At 34.0% G+C, this 19081-nt stretch overlaps 2 protein-coding genes across 7 annotated transcripts; both read left to right on the forward strand.

The window, feature by feature from the left end:
* Positions 1-2710: 2710 nt before the first annotated feature.
* LOC140890919 (U-box domain-containing protein 5-like) lies at positions 2711-8061 on the forward strand. 6 transcript variants are annotated; one of them, XM_073299082.1, is made up of 8 exons: positions 2711-2867; positions 3108-3202; positions 3615-3744; positions 3926-4014; positions 4180-4365; positions 4507-4614; positions 5416-6512; positions 7030-8061. In XM_073299082.1, the coding sequence occupies exons 4-8, from the start codon at positions 3958-3960 to the stop codon at positions 7793-7795; spliced, it is 2214 nt and encodes a 737-aa protein (XP_073155183.1). In that variant the 5' UTR covers positions 2711-2867; positions 3108-3202; positions 3615-3744; positions 3926-3957; the 3' UTR covers positions 7796-8061. The 6 variants fall into 6 exon arrangements, with proteins under 6 accessions (XP_073155183.1, XP_073155181.1, XP_073155180.1 ...); XM_073299080.1 differs by having other exon boundaries at positions 2711-3202; positions 3581-3744; XM_073299079.1 differs by having other exon boundaries at positions 2711-3202.
* Positions 8062-11419: 3358 nt separating this feature from the next.
* On the forward strand, positions 11420-11878 carry LOC140890105 (uncharacterized). Its single transcript, XM_073297865.1, has one exon. It carries the CDS (start codon positions 11420-11422, stop codon positions 11876-11878), a length of 459 nt encoding a protein of 152 aa, XP_073153966.1.
* The last annotated feature ends 7203 nt before the right edge of the window (positions 11879-19081 follow it).

A 19081-nucleotide genomic window follows, 5' to 3' on the forward strand; every position in this document is an offset into this window, starting at 1 on the left:
AAAGGGCCAAAACAAACTATTTTTTATCAATCAAACCATATACTATACTAACTATCATTTTTTATTATTTTTTTTTATCACATTAGATTATTTATCTCTATATTACTATGATCATATCTTTACCCAAGTAGAGAAAAATGGATGATGAGATGACTACGTTAACAAAAAAACATTATGCAACAATGACTTAAAATATGGAAAATAAGTTTGAAATTAGGATGATGGAGTACGAGAAGAGGGTGAGATGAAGCAAGAAAATCGAATCATGGAGAAATATGTTAATGATCCAAGGTTTACTGTCATTCAACGTCAGTATTATATGAAATGCAAGAACAAATCTTCATAAAAGATGCAATCAGTAATTTATTTCATTTTTATTTAATTTCATTATATATTTCAAAATTCGTGTATTTTTTATTTCATGTCTTTCATTATTTTGTGTATTTTTTATTTTGTGTGTTCTCTATTTCGAGTAAGTTTTAAATTTTATTTATTTGTATTTTTAATTTGTTATATATATGTGCAATTTATTATGTGTAGAACAATAATTATTTAATGAAATAAAAAAATAATATTTAAATATCATCATTACAACGTCACCACGTAAGTTATCAACTTTGATATCTCTGTGCGATCAAGTTATCAACTTCACCATACTACATGTTCTAATGCACATTGATCAAAAACTGATCGAATCGAGTTCTACAGATCAAAATATTAAAAATATGTTTTTTTAAAAAAATAAATAAATAATTTGATGATATCAAGTTTTCATAAAGTTCGGTCCAAAAATCAATATTTTCAACTCCAAATAAACTCGTATTACATGAAATGGATTTACGTAAACGAGATATCGGATTTGTTTTTCATATCCGTGCTCATCCGATATGGCACACGAGTATAAAGAGAGTAGATGATCAGAATTCACAAACCTCGTCGGGGTAAGACTCGTCCTGCACGGGGCATCAAAATCCATGAAATTTGTGGTTTTATTTATTTTTTTATTAAAAAAATGTAAATTTTATTTTAGCTTTAAAAAAAAAAAATAAAAAAAAAAATAAGGAAATACTATTGTCCCCTTAAATGGACCTTTAAAAAATAAAAATAGTAGGTCCCAGCAATCACATCAAGATTTTTTTAAAAGTTATTATTATCTTCTGCGTAGCTGCTTCAGGTAAAGCAAGCAGCCAACCAAACAGACTTTAGCTTATTTTAATTGCAGGAATTAAGATTATGATATAATAACACAAATTAGCCTTAAATAAATTAATAAATATTTTCTTCAACCTACCAAAAACCAATTATTTGAAATATTGAATCTTTCAAAGTAAAGGACCAATCAAATAGAGGCTTTTATAGTTGCTAGAAACTACAAAGTGACATGTCTAAATCAAACATATATAAAGGGATATTATATTTAATTATTTATATTGCGTGGAAATTATTTCATTTTTAATATTATTTTTTTTTGACAATTATTATTATTATTATTATTATTATTATTATTATTATTATTAACATATGTAGAACGCGTTGACCACTTCTTCCACGGCCTTCGTAAATTAAAATAATAATGACCAAATATACTTATGTACTTCAATGTTTAAAAATTTAGTTATATATATATGTGTGTAATTTCCAATTAATCAAATTTTTCCGACTTGATTTATGCTACACGTTGAGTAATATTCTTTCCATGCTTTACCACAACATGTTCGATTCATCTACGTATATGAAGAAAAATTATATTTTTGATCTCATAATTTTTTCAATTTGTAATTTTGTTTTTTAAATTATCAAATTTTAGTTTTAATCATGTAAGTTTTTATTTTTTGGCAATTTGAGACTTTGAGTCATTTATGAAGAGTGTTGATGTGATATCGTACACATCAGCATCATATCAGCACATTATTTATTTATATCAGCATCAAATCAGAAAAAAATGAAATTGTCAAAAAAACAACGATAACGAACAAAACTAAAATTTGATAATATAGAACATCAAAATCACAAAGAAACAAACATATAAACCTGAAAAAATAATTTTCCGTGGTCAAAATTCAAAACAAAATTTAAGAGACCCACCAAATATGTGATTGCATACTCCCTCCGTCCCATTGTGATAGACAAATGTGTTTTCACATAGATTAAGAAATTGTTTGAAAAAATAAATTTTAGAAAAGTATTTCTGATTTTGCCTTTATTTAATGAATTTTTAATTGGATAAAAAAGATAGTTAATGATGTTAATTTAATAAAAATAAATTAGTAAAAGAAATATGAAAAGTAGATTATGTATTTGGGACAGATGAAAAAAGAAATATAATCTAAAGAAATGAGACGGAAAAAATATTATTATTTTTATTTTTATTTAAATACAGGAAAAATGTTACTAAAAGTGTGCTCGACCCCTTTTGTCCCTCTAAAATCTTAAAATTGGTTGTTCTTAAAAAAAAAATCTTAAAATTTGGGGTCAAATTTTGTCACGGCAAATGACAATCGTTCTTCTATTTTATATTATTTTTTTATTATTGAAATAAAATATATTTAATGCGAATACTAAGTATTTAATATTTAGATTTATTTTTAGTATTTAATAATATTTAAGTAGTAAAATTTGAATAAATGCTACTAATAGATTTTTCTTTTGTCAGTGGAGGCGCTTTTGACTGCAATATCCGACAGTTTTATAAACATAGCATTCAGTACTCTCTCTCTCTCTCTCTCTCTCTCCGGAGATTAACTGTACCCACATCATTGTCATCGTTTCTTTCTTTTCGGATTGAGATTTTGTTTGGTGGGCTCTTTGATTCTGGCTCAAGAATCGTGAAACCTTTAATTGTGTGTGTGGAAATAGAGTGGTTGAAGGTCTGATTTTTATGGTCAACTTTTAAGTTTTTTATGGGGAAAATGAAATAATAATATCATCATATTCTGATTTTGCGGTGTTCTTGATTTGCACCTTTCGGAGTAAGAAGGGGGGACATGTTTGGTTAGATATTGAAGTTTTTGTGGGAATTCTTGTCTTTAAACAAGTGTGGGGTTTTGGTTTTCTGGCAAAGGCCAAAGATTTTTGAAGTATTTAATAGCCTTTTTTTTTTGGGTGAGGTTGTGGGAAGAAAAGGTTAATTGTGGCAAAGCTGTCCTTTATGGTGTGGCTGAGGAGGGAAACATGATTGGGTTTCTGCTCGTTTGTTAACTGTGTAAGAAATTTACATGCCCTTCAAATTCTTGATCAGCCTTGTTTTTCAATTTTTGTTGTTTCCTTGTTATTGTGAATCTGTGATTGAATTTTTTCGTTTTATTTGTATGTTCACTCTTTCAGAGCTAAGTCTTATTAGTATAAAATGCATTCGTTTATCTGAGTTTCGTTTGATCTCGTTTTGGATCATTTAGATATTGGAAATTTGTGATTTTGGATGTCCACTGAACAGCCAACTCATTATTAATTTGATGTGAACCGTTAGACTGGTTGAATTTTGATTAATCTTTACTGCAACCAGGTTTGAAATGATTCCCCTACAATATTGAATTAAAAAATACCAAAGCTTATGTTTACAAATCATTTCGCTACTGATCAGCTTCGTATGTCTCTAATATGAGGAGAGATCACAGGATGATAAGACAAAAACACGAATCCTCCTAGGCTATTAGTCAAGTGAGGACTTTGTAACATGTGGGCCAACAAAGATTCTTTCCTGCCTTGCGGATGAAGTTCCTTGTTTGCTTACAAGTATATCTCTGCGTGAGTTCATAATCGAACTGTAGAATATATATTTTGATAGATATACAGGCCATATAAATCAGTATTTTGTTCTATTACTTGCAGCTGAGTCTTTCAAATTTGATTCATAATCAACCTGTAGAATAAATTATCTTTTGATAGATATACAGGCCATATAAATCAATATTTTGTTCTATTGCAGGCAGCGAGTCTTTCAGATTTAATTTATTTCTGATGGGAAATGATACTGAACACATCTTGGAAGGACTGCCAAATACTTGGAACATTAAGGTATAATTACTTTCTTCAAGACCTCCTTATACTGGATTAAATTCAAATGCTTCTACAAGTCTACGAAGTTTTGAATCATTTTACGTCACAGTCAAGGTCATCGTCCCTAAATAACAACCACCAATTCTTGCATTTTATTAGACTCGATATGTGATATGATTGCAGGTGCATGCGCAAATGTGTTTGGAACTCCTTAAACTTGTCATCATGGTTTCCAAGATTTTTCCAGAAATTGAGGCAGCTCGTCCACGCTGCACATCAGGAATAGAGGCGCTTTGCTTGTTAAATAACGGTATTATTAAAGCCAAGTCTGTAATTCAACACTGCAGTGAGTCCAGTGCACTCTATCTGGTATATACCATACATTGGTTCAAATTTAAGTATATTAAAACCGATATCAGCATGATTGAATTTAGTCTACAGATTCTGATATTTGGTAAAACTTGTTGTAATGGGTGACAAGTATATTTTTTCTGTTGTGTAAATATACAGGCACTTACTGGAGATGCTATAATATCCAGATGTAAAAAGTCAAGGAACTTATTGGAGCAGAGTCTTGATCAAGTTCAGAATATGGTTCCAGTAGTGCTGGCGGCAAAGGTCAGCAATCAGGATCCCAGTTAGCAAATAAATCTTCCTGAGAACAATTTTCCGAAACTTTTGAGTCATTTTTTTCCCCTGCCACTCATCGATTACATGGGCACTTGGTCAATTCATTGTTGTTCATTTTATGTATTCTGAAACTCACTTTAGCCGTGTGCGTGTGCGATCACTGTCCAAACCCTGAACTATAAATCATAATGATAATGATAATAATAACAAGAGCATGTCACTACAAGCATACAAGTAGAATAATGGCAAAATCTCTTGGATAATCATTCTAGGAAAATTTAGAGGTGTCTGTTTGTTTGTAAAAAATGATTGGCATTTTTATACAAGAAAAAGAAAAGCAGGCACAATGTGCCTGATCATCTAGGCAGATTTCATGCCTCATCTTCAAACTACTCCAGTATTTCACAATTCTATTCTCTTTTTGATGTTCTTGTGCTTTTTTATTCATGCATTCTTTTCTCTTCTCAAACTAATACAAACCTCTTACTTTTTCCTTCTCTCTGAGAAAGAAAGGAAAAGCTGGGAAAATACTCGATACCATTCTGCGAGAAGAAAAAAGAAAATCTGGTTTGGGGAAATTTACCTTCAAGGAAATCTCTCTAAACTGATTCCGTCTTATCTTAAAGGTGTCATTTGGTTTCATTATTTTATCTAGTGTTACCCCCACTGTTAACATGCTCCGTTTTTTCCACCATCGACAAGGTTGAAAATTCAACCATGATCTTCTGTTTTCCTGTGAGACCAGAAACTTTTAAAATTGTGACATGATTTACCATATATTACTATCAGATTTCTGGAATTATTTCCGATCTGCGGAGTGCTGCTTTTTGTTTGGATCCACCTGAAGAGGAGGCTGGGAAGTTATTGCGGGATTTGCTTCATAAATATGGTTCTACAGCTGATCAGATAGAGAAAGTCACACTTTCTGCCATTCAGACTGTTTCTTCCCTACTTCATCTTACATCCCAAAAAACTTTATTGATTGAGAAAAGATCCATCAGGAAGCTTGTCGATAAATTTGGTGAAAGTGAACCGACTAAGAGGAAGATCTTGTTGTTCTTTCTGAATCTTCTGAACAGATACGGGAAACATATAATTACGGAGCTAAAAAAGAATAGTTCAGCTGTAACTGAAGAACCCTTGTCTTCTATGGCTCCGTACGATTTTTCGGCAGAAGTTGAGCTTCATATGAGTTATAGGTTCGATGAATCTCAAATTAAAATGTTAAGTAGGCCGGTTCCACCAGAGGAATTCATATGCCCTTTAACATCGAGGTTAATGTATGATCCTGTTGTCATTGCTTCTGGGCAAACCTTTGAAAGGATGTGGATACAGAAGTGGCTCGATGAAGGTAATGACAATTGCCCGAAGACCAAAGTGAAGCTGGCTCACTTGTCATTTACCTCAAATTCATGTATGAAAGATCTGATCTTGAAATGGTGTGCCTCGCATAATGTGTCAATTCCTGACCCAAAAATGCAGGATTCATTGGTAAAATCTTGGGACACTTCTACCAATTCTATTTCGAGCTTGAGCAGTTCAATGAATGATCTAAATCTTCCACTGGATTTCAGATTTTTGCCACTCATATCCAATCATGGTTCTGATTCCATAAATTCTAAAATCAGTAATGGTGCAAAATCCTTTCATGAAATAGATGTGGAGTATTTTGCTAAATTTAGTTCAATTCCTTGGGAGTCTCAGTGCATTGAGATTGAAGGTTTCAAAAGAAAGTTGGAAAAGAATGATGCATCTTGGTCTGTCGTGCCACCTGAAAAGTTCATTCAACTACTACTTAGATTTTTGCAGGATGCTTGTGATTTTGGTGACGTGAATGCTCAGATGTCTGGATGTCTATTATTGTTAGAATTGGTGCAGAAAGACAGGTATTTATATATCATCTTGGAGATAACTCTGATCTACTATCTTCTTCAATGATTCTGGAAAACAATAATTGTAGCGAACTGGAAACAAAATTATGTAAAACGTTGTACCATCTGTTCTAGTTACTTCTTTCCAACTCTTGAACATGGCACTGGCAAAACCTTTTCAATTGGCACAGAAAATCAAAATGGTCCATCATATGTATAGTTTATATTGCTTGCCAATGTTGAATTATATACGGTAGAAATAATATTAAGGAGAGAGTGCAAAACAAACAATGGGATTTATGTCATTTTGATGTACTAGCATACTAACAACTTAATGCCCAGAGTGCTAAAACTCTGTCAATCATCGTCGCTCTATATAAATGATGTTTGTAAGACTATTATAGGAATTTCGTATTGGCAAAAGGATATGAAAGATGTAATAAATCATAATTAACTTTTATCCTAGAATATGTCCTCGATTTATACCAATAATTTTATCCTGTGCTGATCTGTTTTGTCTTGCTAATGACAGAAACATCGGTTTATACATGACGGAAGACGCTTTAGTTATTCTGGCATCATTTCTTAATACAGAGGTTGCTAAACATGCTCTCTTCATATTGGAGGTGCTATCCTCACGCCAACACTGTGGTTACAAACTTGCAGCATCTGGTGCACTGCATGGAATCATCAATATACTTGACCGCCAGATTTTAGAATTGCTGGAACCAGCCTTAAAAATATTGAGTAACTTGTCATTGATCGATGGTCTTGCTTCCATTATCAGGCCTTCAGACTTTGTGTCTAAACTCATTCCACTTTTGGAGAATAATGCTCTGGCAAGATATTGTGTTACCATATTGAAAAACTTGTGTGACATTGAAGACGTTCGAGTTTCTATTGCTGAAACTGGCGGATGCATTTCTGCTATCTCCGAATTACTCGAGAAAGACAGTCAAGAAGATCAAGAGTGTGCAGTATCTATTCTTCTTTCTCTGTGCTCTCAACGTGTAGTTTATTGTCAAGTGGTCATGAATGAGGGTGTTATTCCTGGCCTTGTTCGAGTATCCGTCAATGGAAACAATAAAGCTAAGGCCATGGCTCTGGAATTACTTCGAATTCTCAAAGAGGAATTCAGTACGTCTGGAGAAAACACGGGATCGGTTGCTGTTAAAGAATCTACCGAACAACGAAAAGATAAAAAGCCACTCCCGAAATCTGGGGGAATGTTTGGTAAAATCTTCTCCAAACAAATTGCATTTTCTTCGAAGAAAAAAAAATTGAACCCCATGGGCTAAAACCTTTTAGCTGTTCATATAGTTATTTATATGGATATATTAGTTTGATATGATATAGTTAGCATATGAGTGTTAATTGCAGAAAGAGTAGTACTTGGGGAACATGTTAATATATTAGGCTTGTTCCTTTGAAGACTGAACTTCGTGATTTTATTGAATATTAGTTATATATGTATAGAAATGCATAGTAGTGTGCACTATTAAGGGAAGAAAGAATTTTGTGTTGTAGTTTGTTTTTATTCCCTTGTTATATATTCTGTGTAAGGTTCGTTTGCATATGTTTGATAAGATCAATATTAATTATTCAATCAACAATCAACTCACAAAGCAACATCATATAATAAACAATTAAAACTACATAAATTCTTTATATTTATCAACATTTTATCATTCATATTACAAATCAATTTATTTTCATCATTTTAATCAATATTGAAAGTCTTGTACACATACCCAATCATGTTCATTTACACCACTCTAGACTCTAATTCCACAATCCCATAGCATGGGAGTGGATGGTTTCAACTTTCAATAGTCAAATTGCCTTATGCATCCCCTTCTTTATCTAATGATTTAATCATTGCTTTCTTTTCTTTCTTTTTTTTAAAAAACAAATCATTGCTATCTTCTAAGAAAATATGTATCCAATTTATAATTTTTTGTACTTTTCCAAATTTATCATCTTCACCTTACAAAGTCAAATTTTACTGATTGAGATTGTTCATAAGGAATAATATTGTGGCAACTTATTTAATTAATTTATCTTTATCATTGTTATCTTTTCTTATTAGTGGTCCACACATAATTTTTTTTTATCTACCCAAAATTACAATCAAATTGATACCAATATACCATCAAGAAATAAAGTTGAAAAACCTAGGGGACAAATTAATGTAGTTTTGAAAATAATAAAAAGGGGTGGTAATCAATAAATGAACATGGTGGTGGTTGAATTGTGCTAAACAATTTGTTTTGCTTAGTGGGTTTGGACCAAAGTTGATGTGAGCAGTGTGGTAAGCAAATAAAGGAGTAAGGCTATGTTTGGAACTAGGATTTTTGTTGGGGAGAAAACATAGCATGTTTTACTTTGTTTGTCTTATGAGGTAAATCATCATTTGCCTAACTAAAACCAATCTCCATACATAGCATAAAACGAGATGACATGTATTTATGCATGTGTATATATGTGTGTATATGTACGTATTTTGATTAGAACGACTTCGTATGGAAATTTATATATTCAGCTCGTCGTTATTTTCTGACGAAATCTAATATATAATTGCAATGTATTGCCCAACACAATGAACTCAATATATCTAGGAATGGAGATAGCCGTCAATTTGTTGAAACATATATATTTTACACAAAAATTTTTGTGAAGTATTTTATGTGTTAATTTAGTAAAATATATTTCATATTTAATTCTATCCATGAAAAAATAGTATTTTTTTGCTTTATATATTCATCGAATCGATCAATCCTCTAAATAATCTCTGACTGTGTTTCTCAAAAGACCTCCTAGAATCCTATGCTTTAATTTTAGTAGTCATGTGTGACGGTGAGCTAATCCAAGATGTTTTTTTTTCAAATAAAATAATGCACTATATAGGGATAAAAGTAATATTATCATCTAAATTTATTAATAAAAAATAAAATAAAATATTGTTAGGGCCACTGGCCAGATTATGGGGACCCTAAAATCCTTTTTCCATCATATTTCTCCATCAACCTAAAGTGATATTGTCCCTCGCCCATTAATCTCATAATTATACCTTTTGACGGCTAGGTTTCGATTATTTTATGTTGGATATTATTGGTTAGATTAATGTGTATATATTTGTGGGTAAACGAGAAATTTACTGTGTATGATTTTTCTATATAGCTATTTTACGTATACACAAACCTGAAATTTAAAAAACAATAATTCCTACATTGGACGAATTTCACTTTTGTATAACAAGTTATAATGAAGATAAAAATATATTCAGATACAAAATATTGGAAAAATTGCATCAGCAACCCAATAAAAATTCACGAAAAACGCATAACCTCATGTATAAAATTAATGGCATTTAAAATCTCGTTTTTTTTAAAAAAAAATCAGACATAAAACCACTTATGAGCAAGATTAATATGCTTAAGATTTTTTTAACTCGAAATGTTATTTATTTTTTAAAAATGAAAGATATGTTAGTCCAATTTTGATTTTTTAGAGGTTTATGTCTTTTGAACTTTTTATATCGGGTGATGTAATTAGCCCTTCGGGATATACATATATGCACAAATTTAGGGTTTTGTTGAAGACACTATGATTCCATTTTTTTAAAAAAATAAAATAAAATCTGTACATATGTTATTTGCTTTTAAGACGGGAATTCCTAATTTCTTGTGTGCACCAGATATAGGCCTTTTTCGCCCGATTGTAAGAAAGCACAATGCTGATTGCTTGTTTTATAGAAATATCTAATACGGAATAGGTACCAAATTTAGTGTTACATCCATTCACTTGGCCAAGAAAAACCTAGATGTTTAAAGAAAAAAATTAATGGGATTGTTTTAATAAATTAGTTTATTTTTATCTTTTCCAATATATCTAGCTAGCTAGTAATAAAAGAAAATGTAAGAATGATTGGGGTACTTACTAGTACTAATTGGATGTTCTATGGAATAGAGCCAGGAATCCAATTAAGGGTGAAATATTTTTTAAAATAATCAATTATCAAAATAATACAATTATAGTTTTTGGGAAAATTAATTTTTTGGTCATGTATGTTTGTCACTTTGTGATTTCGGTCATTTATATCTTCATATTTCAGTTTTAGTCTGTTATCTTTGTTTTTTGGCAATTTTAGTCCTTTTTTCAATGTGGCGCTGATGTGACACCAATTAAGTGTTGATCTAAAGCTGACGTGTATAGTGTCACGTAAGCATTTTCAAAGAAAAATGACTAAAATTACCAAAAAAACGGAACATGCAGGACTAAAACTGAAATATGAAAACTAGAGGATCGAAATCGCAAAGTGACAAACATACAAGACCAAAATTGCAGTTTTTCCTAGTTTTTGACATGCAAGTATAAAATAGTTATTGTTATTATATTTTCATTATGTTATTAGATTTGAAGTGTTGCTTAGCTGTAACTTGGGCTGGGATACCAAACCAAAATACCGACTTTTTGAAATATCGTACCGAAATTTTTTTGATATATATATATATATTTTTTTGTATATCGAATTTTTTTTCGGTATTTATACGGTATTAGTATGGATTTTTTTCATACTAAAATTTCGGAATTTCGATATTGGTATCGATATGAATTTTTTTCATACCAATATTTTTGATACGGTATACCGAAAACCCACCCCTAGGCCTGTAACTTTGCTTACGGTAATAGCTTAGTCAGCAAGTTTATTGACTCATCTAATTAGTTGAGTTAGTTGAGATTAGTATAAAAAGATGTAATCGGTTACTGTCTTTGTAATTTTTGCGCTTCTTCAATGAATATTGTTTCTTTTTCAATATGGTATCAGAGAAAAATCTCGCAACTCTGATTTCTCGTTCGTTTCTTCAATGATGATCATCGATTGATTTTATTTTTCTGTTTTTCGTTCGATTTCTTTGATAATGGCCCGAGGAGGAGGTTCAATTGCAGGTAACAACAATAATCAAGCTCCATTAAATCCGATTCAGATGAATCACACATATGTGGAAGATTCGAACAGTCCGTTCTTCCTGCAAAGTGGAGATCATCCAGGTCTTATTCTTGTTCCTCATCAGCTTACTGGATCGAATTATACTATTTGGAGTAGATCTATGGTTATGGCTTTGACAGCTAAAAACAAGCTATGTTTTGTTGATAATACCATTCCTCGCTCTTTACCTGATGATTTACTGTACGATGCATGGATAAGATGCAACAGTATGGTGACTTCCTGGATTCTGAATTTTGTGAAACGTGAGATTGCGGCAAGTCTTATGTACATGACAACTTGTCGAGAAGTTTGGATTGATTTGCATGATAGGTTTCATGAAAGTAATGTTCCAAGGATTTATCAGATCAAGAAGATGATCTATGGATATTAGTGCATATTATACAAATTTGCGAACACTTTGGAATGAATTGAAGGACTATCAATGATGCGATCATGGATGGCTTGCGTGTGGATCAGGTTGCAAGGAGGGTTCGAGATCCATTGGTGTTTCCACGTGGACCAATAACGAGGGGTCGAGCTAAGAAGTTTAAAGAAGCACTTCAATCGTTGATGATGAATTGTCAAGAAGGCATTGTGATACTTGAAGATCACTTTGGGGAATGTTACAATATTATTGAAGTCCAAAGAAGTCAAGAAAGTGGAGCAAATATCAAAGCAAACACAAAAATAAGTGACATGGTCCGAGAAGCCAGCGCGCGCCCGTGCGTCCGAGTGAATTTTGAAGAACATGCGTTCATGCGCGCCCGCGCCATTGCGATGATTGTGAAGAAGCAGGACCGAATCTTATGCGTACCCGTGCTTGCACTCTCTTTCACACAGTTCGGCATATTGTGTGTGTGTGCGAGATTTTTATATTTTTGCTTTATTTTCCTATTTTTTAGAGTTCTAGGTATACTAGGAAACTTTCTAGGAGATATCTTTTGATATCAATAATTATATTTTGTTATATCTTTTATTTTTTTATTGTAAACTATAAATACATTGTTTATTTTCATTAATAATAATTCAGATTCAGTTTTATACACAATATTGAAATTCTTTCAAGAATTTTCTTCAAATCTTTGCTTTGGTATTTCAAATCAAACTTTCTCAAAGTTTAATCACTTTGAAACGTTTTTCAGTTGATTTTCATTGAAGATTGTCAGATACAAGTTATCTGAAGGTTTTCCTTGGCTTCAATTGTTTCGTGATCTCTATTGTTAATCAATTTTTTGATTAAAGGTGGATATCCAAATTTTATCCTTTGTTTTGTTTTCTGTGAATGTCTGTCAGTTTTACTTGTTTCAAAGATTGGGAAAAACACTTTGAATCTTTTGTTTATTGATTTTAGGGTGCGATTTAATTATAATCGTGTTTGCTTATTGACCGGCTTAAATTCGATTTAAATAAATTATACTGGCAAGCGTACCAGGTCAAGTTATAGTAAGTGGACAGAGAGTCCAAGTATCGATCCCACAGAGACTGTAATCAATTCTCAAGAATTAATTATTTTACTTAATCTAGATAAAAAAATAATAAATAGCGAATTAAATTAAATAAAATAAGAATTTAAAATAAGACTGCTTAAGAAATAAAAATTAAAATAGCTGAAAGGTAAATTTAATTAAAATAAGACAATCAAGACACACGCAGGTACCAAACAAATTATGCAAACAAGTGGCAAATCTAGGATCCAGATTTAATCTTAAATCACGGCGAATTCTCCTATCTTATTTAACAGTTTATTTCTAGAACAGTTAAACCTATTCAAATATTGACAGATCAATCGTTCATAATTCAAATCAAATTCCAATGCATTGGGAATTATGAGAATTCAGTTTTCACCTAAAACCGCATACTGAAAACGAATACTATTTCTAGTCGGTTTAACCATATGTCAATTATTGGAGCGATCGAAATCAATTCTTAATCTATCGACTCAGAATCAATTAACATGAAAGTAAATAATTGATCAGGTTATTCACAAAAACAAAATATAAATCCAACAATCAATAATCTAGATGAAAATCCATAAATCCCAAATCAAAATTCACATGTTCGACATAAATTGTTCGGCCCAATCACGTCATCTTGGTTGATGAAAAACTACTCAATAATTGAAAACAATAATTCAAAAATAAAATAAAGAAGAATAAGAAACTAGAATGAAGTGTTCTTCAAATCTTCAATCTCCGCCCTAGCCGCCTCACGATCTCTGCGTGCGATTCGAACCCATTCTCACATCTGTTAATCTTCTATTTATATGTCTTTGAAAGCCCACAAAATAAAACCCGAAAAGTTAAGAATTTTAATTTCCGAAAATTCTATTTTTTATGATTCTGCGATATGCACGGACCCTGGACATGGGTCTGTCCATAGGTCCGTGTATTAAATTTCCGTTGCCAAAATTTTACGAAGATGCATGAACCCTTATCCTGACCCATGTCCAGGGTCCGTGCATGTGTCCTTTCCAATGCGCAACATTTTTTAAAAATTCATATCCCAAGTTCTAGCCGTCGGATCGAGCTGAAATTTGGACAGCAGCTTCAAAACATCTTGAACTTTATTTTGAATAGTAAAGATTGGATTTTGGACCATTTCTGCTCCGCAATTCTTCTTGTGGCTTGTCTCTTGCCCCAAAACCATGATTTTTTCATTAATTCCTACAAATAAAACCCGGAGAGTGAAATGTATACGCATTAAATAAAACACATAAAAACACACATAAAACAATATGAATGCGTGCAAAATAGACATAAAATTAACACAAAATAATGCACATAAAATGCACTTATCACTTATCATTCTCATAAGGATTCATATCATTTGGTATCAAAGCGAAGATTTTGAGACAAATAAGTGATGTTTCAATAACTTTGAATCTTCTCTGTTTGATCTTCGTAGTTCTTCGTCCGTTCTCATTTTCCTTCATTCGTTGTGTCTGTCTTGTTGCCCAAGCTTCTTTTCTTGCGCTACAAGTTATTTTAAAATATATATATATCGGTCAAAAAAATTGAGAGGGCCGAAATTTTTCAAAAAAAAAAAAAAGAAAAAAAAGTGAAGAAAAAAGTAACTTGTGGCCAATTCCTTTGTCTTTATTCATCCTTGTGTGCGAGTCAAAGTCAGTTGTCCATAAAATTCCTTACTTGTTTTGTGCAATCTTGGTGAGTCAATTTTCAAGCGTCTAAGAGTTTTTAAACTTGAATGTTTAATCCTTTACTCTACAAAGCAAAGCCTTACAACCAATTTGAGTGAAAAAAGTAGTATTTGAGTGATTCGTTTGGATTGAACTGTGAGAATTTGTGTGAAGAAATTTTGTTACTAACAATTTTTCTTGCACGTACCATGAATACTAATAAATAAGGAGAAAATTCGAAGCAAGGAATTTCCAAGATTCAAATGGAGGCGTTGGTGGGGCATTTGACTAAAATGATGAGGTCGGAGTTAGAACCTCTTCATGAGCGGATAAGTAAATTGGAGGAGAGTAGTGGTAGTGAAAAAAGAAATAAAAATGGGAAGGGGGATGACTTTGAGGATGGTGAAGAGAGTTTTGATGAAAATTAGGATAGGGAGAGACGAGTACATGGGGGTAGAAATAGGCGAGAAGCAGTGCGTGAGAAATACACTTAGGGGAATAGAGAGGATGTAATATTAGTATCATTAAGATGAAAATTCCAGCGTTCCATGAAAATTCTGATCCGGAGGCATATCTGGAATAGGAGAAGCGTGTGGAGTTTGTGTTTGATTGCTGTAATGTCCTGGGCCCTCACCCTCTGCTTGTCTCAGCTGTGGGCGGCCCAGCCATACTTCATGATCTTCTCCCACCTGGATGGGGAGTTTTTGCCCTCCCCAGGATTCGAACTTGGACCACCAGACATATATCCAAGTTCAACTCAATCCTGGTGGTCCAAGTTCGAATCCTGAGGAGGGCAAAAACTCCTCATCCAGGTGGGAGAATATCATGAAGTATGGTTGGCCTCCCAGAGCTGAGACAAACAGAGGGTGAGGGCCCAAGCCATTACAATTTTCATCACTATTAAGACCTTAAGAAAGTGAGGTTGGCAGTGGTTAAGTTTGTAGAATATGCATTAATGTGGTGAGATTAATTAGTGACCACTAGAAGGAAGTGTGGGAAGCATCCTATTGAGACGTGTGATGAGATGAAGCGTGTCATGAAAAAGCGGTTTGTGTCTAACCATTATTATCGTGATATATTTAGGCGTTTTCAGACTTTAAAGTAGGGGTCTAGGAGCGTGGAAGATTACTACAAGGACTTCGAGACCACGATGATCCGGACCAATGTTGAGGAAGATAATGAAGCTACAATGGCTTGATTCTGTGTGGATTAAATAGTGATATCCAAGATCAAGTGGAGCTTCGTCACTGTTTTGATTTGGATGAGATGGTGCAGACATCCATGAAGTTGGAACAACAGCTCAATAGGAGGGGAGCTGGTTGAGTGCCTGTCGGTGGAGGGTCGTCGACTTCTTGGCGTCCGAACGTTGCAAAACGGGAGGATAACAAGTCGGTATCCAAACCAAAATCTGACACCAAATTGGAGGTGCCAAAGCAAGTAGTAAAAGGTACATCTGAAACTTCTAATGCTTAGTTTAGAGATATTAAATATTTTAGGTGTCAAGGTATTGGTCATATTTCTAGCCAATGTCCAAATAAGAAATTGATGATTATTAATGCTTGTAGTGATGTGGAGTTTGAAATTGATGAGGGAGAGGAAAATTATGATGATATGTCTGCGTTGGTGGATCCTGATGATGAGGATGGGTTTGGGGCTATTTTTGGTGAATTATTGGTGACTATGAGAGTGTTAAATACACTACCTAAGTAGGAAGAAGAGAGTCAGCGGGAAAATATTTTTCATACTCGTTGTTTTGTCAATGAGAATGTTAGAACCTAATTGGGGGGGGGGGGGGGGGAATTAGGTTCTATTGGCAACTTTAGCAATTTAAAGCGATTATGCAAGTACGCAAGCGGAAGACTTAAAGCAATCAAATATAAGTGCGGTAAATAAATGCGTTAAGTAAATAAAGCAGTAAAAGAGATAAGAGATATTTATGGAAGTTCGACGATAAATCGTCTACGTCTCCCCTTCTTTGTTAAGATCTATTAACCAAGGATCCACTAGCACTTTGAATGTATTGGCCTGATGGCTCCAAGGATAGCCGTACAACTCAACACACTTGGCCTTAAGGGCTCCAAGGATAGCCTCAACAACAATTACACACTCGGGCTTCACACTCGAGAGTACAACGAAAGCTCAACAACTCACAAACAATTTCTACAATCAACTCTCTAATTGAAAGAAATATGTATGAAACTCTTGAATGAACACTTGAGAAGTTGTGAGACCTCGGTTCTAAACAACTAATCTGTGATACCACTTAATGTGAGACTTCGGTTCTAAACAACTAATCTCGGATAATACAACAAATAAAACAACCCAGAACCCGAGTTTAAAAGCAATCAAAGTTTTTTTTTTTTTTTTGAACGCCTCGCGCCGGCGCGAGGAGCCATGCTCGCGTGCGCGCAAGCTGCTCAACCCGAGCCCAAACGGGGGCTCGTGCCCGCGCGAGGAGCCATGCTCGCATGCGCGCGGGCCAACAAACTCGAACCCTCTGGGAAGCCATGCGCGCGCGCGAGGCACCACCTCGCTCGCGCGCGGCAGACTTGGGCAGAAATGCTCAGGCTGAAAAACAAAGATTCCGCGCTTGCTTCCGACGTGCATTCGAATACAACCATTAACACAGGTTATAGAGAATACACAAAATCAAACATGCTTTCATCAAGCCTAAGAGAAACAAGAATCTAAATCGATACAACACCATATGCTTCGATTCTAGATTACAATCCGAATACAAAAAATTCAAATAACAAACATAACAAGTTCGAGTTCTAACATGCTTCAATCTTAAACTAGATAAACATGTTGATTCGACTTCTAAACCGAGTCCCACTACTAACTCTCCCTCTTCCTGTTAACCAGGTCTTCGCTGACTCGATCCTGCCCCACCTGTTGCCAAGTACACATACAAAACAAAGCAACAACCGGATAACCGGTAAGAATGATAATCCCAGTAAAAGCAACATAACAAGTAATACAACAACAAACATGCTTTCAAGGTAACAACGAACCAATACCAACGTAATGAAATGCATGTCTTTAAATCGGGATATCAATTCTGATAAACGAGGGATTGCTGCTGTGCTTTTTGGGATCCCGAGGATGAGACCACATAACGACTCACCGACTCTCCCAATCGAGGTGTTGTCACGTATCCCAATCCCCTAGACTTCGGTGTGACTATGAGGAGTATGCTGACACTAGGTGAACTTCTACAACCCAGGCCACTCGCAACATAGCCCCCAAAACGTCTAAACAAAAAGGGCTGTTCTGCCCGCTGAAATCAAAGTTGGCTCAAGATGAATGCATAACAAAACATAACACATAAGCCATATAACCAAACTCAATTAATCAACAAAATACGAGTATGCTATCCCGCTACGATGACTGCTTTTACCTTTCAATGCAAGTAGTTCCAACTCTGGATAAGCTAAAATAAAAAGGTTATATCAGAAACTATACAACCTAACAACAAAATCGGCTCAAGGTAATCTCTTGACCGATTCTTCGTCAAACTCTAGACGATCGACTGCTGCTTCTCTGTCTCGACAACTCCAAACGAATTTGTACGGAGACAAAAGAAGATCAACAACAACGAACAAACCCAATGCCCAAAGTTCTACAACTCAAACACGATTCGAAATCCTCAAAACTTAAATCGGCGGCATAACGACTATAAATGATCAAACCGGAAACGCAGACAGCAGTTCAATATCGATATCAATACGAATCAATGCTAATACAACAACAAAAGCTCAAACCCAACCAATCTCAAAACTCAAACTTTCGAAAATAGTTTCCAAAAATCATAACAATTCCGAACGTCGCTCTATTTCAAAAATGACAGATAATAAACGATAAGTACTCTGCCAAGAACAACATACTCGAATCTTGAACGATTCTAACAACATCCAAAAACTATAATGTATCTGATCGTAGAAAAACTTACAGTATAACGAAGCCCTCGCTGCAGTGATCGCTAATCTGCCTTCAGAAATAATTTCCAACAGACGGATCGAACTCGGATTGAAATCCCAAAGCTTGAAAGAGGCGTTCCCAAGATTTAATGGAGGGGAGACGTTGGAGGGGAAGGAGGATGAGATAAGAAGACTAAGTCAAATGAAATCCAAGTGTAGATAATATATTAAACTCCAATTTTGCATTTTAGTTCCTGAAAAATCTGAAATTTGCAAAATAGACCCTGATCAAAATCAAGTCGGCTCTTGAACTCTGTAATCTCTGATTAACTCAGATAAACTCATTTAAGATAAAAACGGGGCGTTACAGAAGTAGAGGAGAAGATTGCTTGAGTTGTGTTTGAAATGGCCTTGGAATGCATCTATTTATAGCTGAAAATTCGGGCAGGTTTGTTGCATACGTTCTGGCCTTCGTTGTGTCCGCTCGGCGCACATTGAATTCTTCCGGCGTTGGTGATGAACGTTGTGTCCGTTCCTA

Source organism: Henckelia pumila, chromosome 3 (genome assembly GCF_033568475.1).
Source record: "Henckelia pumila isolate YLH828 chromosome 3, ASM3356847v2, whole genome shotgun sequence".
NCBI classification, from domain to species: Eukaryota; Viridiplantae; Streptophyta; class Magnoliopsida; order Lamiales; family Gesneriaceae; genus Henckelia; species Henckelia pumila.